A 6,309-nucleotide genomic window follows, 5' to 3' on the forward strand; every position below is an offset into this window, starting at 1 on the left:
ACAAAACGAAAAAATACTTATTGTCATACACAGGCGTTGCCGACCACATTACCATATTCTGCCTGGTTACATATCTCTGTATTTGAATACACATGCCTATACCAGTTTCTCTAGAGCTTCAGTGTATATTTCTGTTCCTGAGTCCGATTGTGGTGGTTGGCCGACGATGCCAGCGTTCAAATACGAATTAACTCTGGCTAGCTTCTCTTCTTCATTCAGTACGGTATCAGAGCCCTCCAACGGCCGTTCTACATTCTCATCCCGTGTTTGCGGCTCCGCATCACCGGTCGCGTCCGTTAACTGTGTTAACAGCTGTTTCGGCCTGGATCTCCACCGCCACGGCCTCTGCGTCGCGTGCTACAGTCTCTCATGTGTTGAGCGTTGATTCTTCCATTACCTCGCGCACGTTCCTAATGCAGGATTACACATCCGCGATTCGATTTTACTTTCCTTCTTTATATATAATTTGGTAATCAAACTCTTCCAGTTTTAATCGAAACTTCATTAGACGTGACGACAAATCCGATATACTGCCCAGCCACACCACTGCTTGTGGTCAGTCACTATTCTGAATTTCCTGCCGTTGAGTGTGGCCTCAAGTATCTTACATCCCATACTATTGTGAGCAATTCTCGCTCTACCGTACTATAATTCTGCTCGGCCTTAAGTGTTCACGATACGGACACCATTGATAAATCCTTCCCCATTGATCCTTGGCTAAGATACGCCCTGAGCACAAAATCACTATCATCCATCGTAACTGCAAATTCCTTTTCGAAATCAGGTCCCGCAATTTTGGTGGTGAGATCATTTTTCCTTTAGCTATTGGAAGACTTCTTCCTAGGTCACTCCTCAGTCATAAAGGACTCCTTTCTTCAATAAACTGTGCAATGGCTTTGCTATTTTACTGAAGTTTCTTATAAAACGACGGTAGTACCCGATGAGGTCGATGAAAGCCTTCAACTGCGTTGTCGTCTTTGGTTGGGGGTAAGTTTTGATGGTCTCCATTTCAGCTGGGTCGAGTTTCAGTCCAAACGCCATTGCTACATGGCTCAAGAAGGTGACCTCTTTCTGCAGGAATTCGCACTTATTCATTTGTAGTTTCCGATTCATTGTCTAAGCCACTCGATTACCTCTTCCAAACGGTTGTTGTGTTCCTCTAATGATGCGCCCACTACAACTACGTCTCCAGTTACATAAAAACCCGATTCCTTTGTAACCCGGTCAGGATTGTATTCATCAATTGTTGAAATGTCGAAAGGCACGGTTTTTAGTCCCATGGCCATCTTGTTATATTCGTAATGCCCCGTAGGCATACTGAAGGCGTTTTTTTTCGATCTTTCTCATCTATGAATACCTGGTACATCCTTTTGCTAAGTCTATTGTTGAAAAATACTTCGCTTTACCCAGGCTGTCTAGGATCTCATCGATCCGTCGTAGTGGATATGCTATGTTGTGGGAAATATCGTTGAGCTTTCAAAATAATGAGCAACTACTCGCCACTTCTGAAGACCACTGGCACGTAGTTTCCTTGGCAGCATTAGGAGGGAGAAGTTCACGGAGATCATACTATGGATATTATCCCATCTGCTAGCATTCCCTCTACTTCGCCCTGCAGGGCTTCTTACTGAGCTTGTGTTATTCGATATGGTCATTAGCTTATAATCGTGCATTCTGACTTCGGTATCAGAGGTGTACGACGCTTCGCTAATGTGGTGTGCATTAATGCATCCCCAGGTAAGTGAAATACATCACTTTATGCAGTACGCGTTATCTCGGGAGCCTGTCTTTCCTCCGTATTCAAATGCTTGGTTCGCTTATTTTCCTGGAGCAAACTGAATCTCGACTTTGCCACAATCCTCGGTTTGGTTGTTATATCTCGAACGTTGAAGCTACTAGGGGACGGTATTGTTTCGGTGAGTACTTTGGGGGTCTCTAAGCGAATCTCTTCGTCTGTAGTGATGAACATACTAGTGATGCAGGTTCCTTCCTGCACAGTCACTAATGCTTCTGGGATACACACGCCCGGACGAGCTTCTTGCTTGGGGATCAGTATTTCTGTTCCTCTTACTCGGTGAACCTTTGCGAAATGCCTGCCGGTGTGGCCGAGCGGTTCTAGGCGCTTCAGTCTGGAACCGCTCGACCGCTACGATCACAGGTTCGAATCCTTTGTCCGGCATGGATATATGTGATGTCATTAGGTTAGTTAGGTTTAAGTAGTTCTTTTTTCTAGAGGACTGATGACCTCAGGTGTTAAGTCCCATAGTGCTCAGAGCAATTTGAACCTTTTTTTTTTTGCGAAATATTCCTTCCGGAGACCACCAACAATTTCTGCTTTATGCGTACGTGCTGGTGGGTTCGCTTCTCTTGCATTCATTCTTTCTGATTTGTTATCATTATCCAGTCGCGAGTATTCTCGTGATCTCTCTCTCTCTCTCTCTCTGCGATTCGCGGTGGACAACTGGTGGCGATATATGAAGCGACGAGCCTTGTAAAGGCTCCGCAAGCATCTTCTCATCCAACCCTTGGCTTGTGTTGCCCGCAGTGGCTCGTACGTTGTTATTGCGCCTCAAGCAGTTGGGAATGACACTACCATGCGTTTTTCTCGATCGGATGTAATAGCACACATTAGAGTGGATGCTAGATCGATTGCCTCTGTCAGAGTTAGCAGTTGCACTTGTGCATGCACCATTGTTTTTATCCTCTCAACGATCAATACCTAAATAACTACAGTTATACACAGTTTACGAATTAGGAGATTGCTACCAGAAACCTCCTCAGCATTCATTACCCTCTTCATAGCTTTACGGAAGTGAAACTACATCGTATCTACAAAAGAGCTCCACTGGATCACACTTTCATCTTTCCTTTGTCTACTGTAAAATATATTACATGCTTAGTAATCGAGGTCCGTTTCTCCTCGTAATTTTCAACTGATATTTCCCGTATCACAGAGCAAGTCTCAATATGGTCTCTTACGAGCAATTGTCTCTGGGCACATCCCGTGATTTGTCCTGTAATTTACTTAAGAAATACTTATTTGACCTTTGGCTCAACTAAGTCATAGGTACTGTCGTAGTTTTCCAGAAATTCCGAAAGCTGTTCCCTGTCCCCAAAAAACGTCCTAGGCACTACTTTCATGGCTTCACTACAACCAGCTTGCTATTAGAGGAGGGGAGATAACTTGGTGATGGAGAGAGAAGGTGGAGAAGGACAGAGAGATGGAAGGAATAGATGGACACACATAGGGGGAGGAGGAGATAGAAAGAGAAAGGGGATTAGATGGGAGATGGAGAGAGAGAGGGGAAGGAGGAGATGGAAAGGGAGTGCGGGAGGGGGATATTGACTTAGAGAGTGAGAGAGCTGAACGCAGAGGGGAGAACAGGAGATGAACTTAGAGGGAGGGAATAGGAGACTAACTGCGAGGGGGAGATGAGGTGATGAACAGAGAGAAGGAGAGGAACAGGTGGACGGAGAGAGTGGGGGAAGAGCCGATCAGCAGAGATAACGACAGGAGGAGATGGACAAAGGCTGGGGATGGGCACAGGGAAGGAAGACTGGAAGAAATACATACCTGGCCAACGTCAGGCATTCAACTAGGTATTAATATAGCAAACTTGAATAAATGAAAGCCTCTCTACACTTCATTTAACATTTACTTTCTCAGTTGAGAATTGAGCCTTGTGAGTGAATACAATGGCTCACAGAGCCAAAAAAGTCACAGGAAGTCATTTCTTTTATTATTGCTGGAACTAGTACCAGTAAAGTCGCAGTCATCTATTGCACTGAAAGTTGAGGTGTCGTTAACTTATAAATTGCATCTGAAGGGGATGGGAGAGACACTAACAGAGTGTGACACCCCCACCCCAAATCAGAAACCTAACCCTGCATTGGCACCCGTCTAATTTGCCAGTTCATGTGATTTGTTTCCTGTGAGGGTCTCTTTAGTGTAACTAATTCGCTCGTTCATTACCGAACCGGCAAGAAAGCAGCAACAAAGGCAATTTTTGTTCCTCATTTTAACAGATACAATCCAGTTATAACAGTGTAACGCCATTTTCGTTGAGAGTACGGCACTGTACTTCCTACAGCTAAAGCCTTTGACAACTGCATTTGCGTTAAATAATATATCGTTCGAAAACCGGATAGTGTTATTGAAACTAAAAACTATGTAGACATATGTTAAAAATCACTGGAAGTTCATGTCTTCTTTCAAGCAGAAGATATAATCTAGTGATGTCAGAAGACTCTCTTCGAAATACTTTGTATTTAAGCTATTTCTTTTTTTAAAAAAATACATTTTTTTGGAGCTGTTTCGTATTTCTACAAGATAATTTCAATCTACGGTTGCAGCCACTTACAAAATTTTAAAATTTAAGCTACAAGAAGAAACATATAGTAAGCGTGTGATGTATAATCGTAGTACCACATGTTTATGTATCTGTTAAACGAGGATAAATTAAGTTAAAAAAAAACTACCCGTGTCAGTGTCATGACCCGTCGACCGAGTTCCAGGATGTCAGAAAGCCACGCTGTCTTCGGAGATGGCGGTTGCCAGCCTAGTAAGTCAGCGTATGATGAGTGTAGCACCATTTGAATACCGCCGTACGTCGAGCAGATAATAGATGAATCGTTTAGTATGTATTAAGCAATGAGCAGTGATTGAAACAGCGTTAACAATTGCAAAGAAATTTACGATCAGCAGTAATTTCAGACAGTTTATTTTTTAGAAAATGTTGGAGAGCCCAACACCGAACGTATACTAGTATTTAAAGAGCCAGAAAACATGTGTAACTGACAAACGAGCAGTAAAATTACGAGAGCATGCTGAAAATTAGTGCCTCAAAATTTGTTAAGTGAAAATGCCTAAATCCTTTTTAAATAAAACAAACTTTATTAACATTTCCCATTCTTATTCTTCATGTCTACGTATCTATTTCTCAACGTAGTCACTGTGGCAGCGAATACATTTCTCCCAACTAGATACTAGTTCGTTGACACCGCCATTGTAGAATATTGGACTATGTTGACGGAGTCACATCACTCTACTCGCACCTCTTCATCACTATCAAAGTGAAGTTCTCGAAGGTATTCTCTCAGTTTTGTAAACAGATGAAAATTGCATGAGGCGAATCAGAACATTGTGGAGGATAATCGATGAAAGTGAATTCAAGGTGCTGCATTTTTGCAGATGCTGCGCTAGTGTGTGGTCTGGTATTGTCAAGCTGAAGGAAAGGGTGAAGCAGCACGCTGTTTCTCACACGCTGAATTAGTTACGTTACACACCTTCACGTTACACGCTAAAATTCGGAGCCCTCTAGTGGCAGAGGACTGAAAATATATTGACATGAAGAATAAAGATGAAGAATGTTGATGATGTTTGTTTTATTTAAAAAGCTTTAGGTGTTTTCATACAAAAAATTCGGAGGCATTACTTTTCAGCAAGCCCTCGTAAACTGCGAAGAATTTGAAAAATATACTGGATTTTCAGAAAATAATATAATCAGTGAACTGAGTGATACAACACCACAGTCAACAGTCCGTTTTTACGCTGTTCGACTGCCGCATCGGTAACGATGCAGTATTACAATTGTTGCAAAGCGTGTCTACAAAATAGAGAAAATTATAGAAAACTGTAAGGGAATTATTCTGAAAATTGAAGAAATCATAGGGAAAATGGCCTTTTCTTATCTGCTGTAATGCACCAAAGGCCCTCCGTGGTCCTTCATTCTTCTGGCTACATGATCAGCGACTGCCTTTCCATTTACACCCGGATATGAGGGGGGGGGGGGGGGAGGAGGCAAAACGCGGTATCGGCCATGGGCGGCAATTCTAGGGGGCGCCAAACTCATATTCTAGAAGAAATAAAAAATTTGTTTCACAAGGCGCCTAGCACCCAGCGCACTTTAACCTATCGATTATTCACATGATTTTGAAACGCATCCGTGTTGGTTTTTGAACATTTTCGAAAAAAATCTAAGTTAATTTCTGAACTAATCATAAGTTGATTTGTGAATGCGTGCATAGTATACGTGATGTTTCTGCCAGGGAAATCTCCGTTGCATCAGGAAATAAAAAACCTTGCCGCAGACAAAAGGAGACGGTGCTATACGAGCTGAGCCGATTAAACCCGAGCGGGTCAATGCCAATCGCTGCTTGTTTAGTATGGTTGACTGTGTGTGCCAATGATAACCGTTATTATAATTACTAGCGAAATCCATAGATTCAGACTACCAGAGTGGAAGTAAACGACTAACAGAAATATCAGGTAAGAAAGATTACATATTATCTTCCCGGCGTATCCAAGAA

At 42.6% G+C, this 6,309-nt stretch overlaps 1 protein-coding gene across 1 annotated transcript; it reads right to left on the bottom strand.

Annotated features, from left to right (window-relative positions):
- Positions 1-852: 852 nt before the first annotated feature.
- On the bottom strand, positions 853-1,286 carry LOC124712345 (uncharacterized mitochondrial protein AtMg00860-like). The gene is made up of 2 exons (XM_047242641.1): positions 1,134-1,286; positions 853-1,071 (listed from the first exon to the last, which is right to left on the bottom strand). The coding sequence occupies exons 1-2, from the start codon at positions 1,284-1,286 to the stop codon at positions 853-855; spliced, it is 372 nt and encodes a 123-aa protein (XP_047098597.1).
- Between the last annotated feature and the right edge of the window lie 5,023 nt (positions 1,287-6,309).

This window comes from Schistocerca piceifrons, chromosome 8 (genome assembly GCF_021461385.2).
Source record: "Schistocerca piceifrons isolate TAMUIC-IGC-003096 chromosome 8, iqSchPice1.1, whole genome shotgun sequence".
NCBI classification, from domain to species: domain Eukaryota; kingdom Metazoa; phylum Arthropoda; class Insecta; order Orthoptera; family Acrididae; genus Schistocerca; species Schistocerca piceifrons.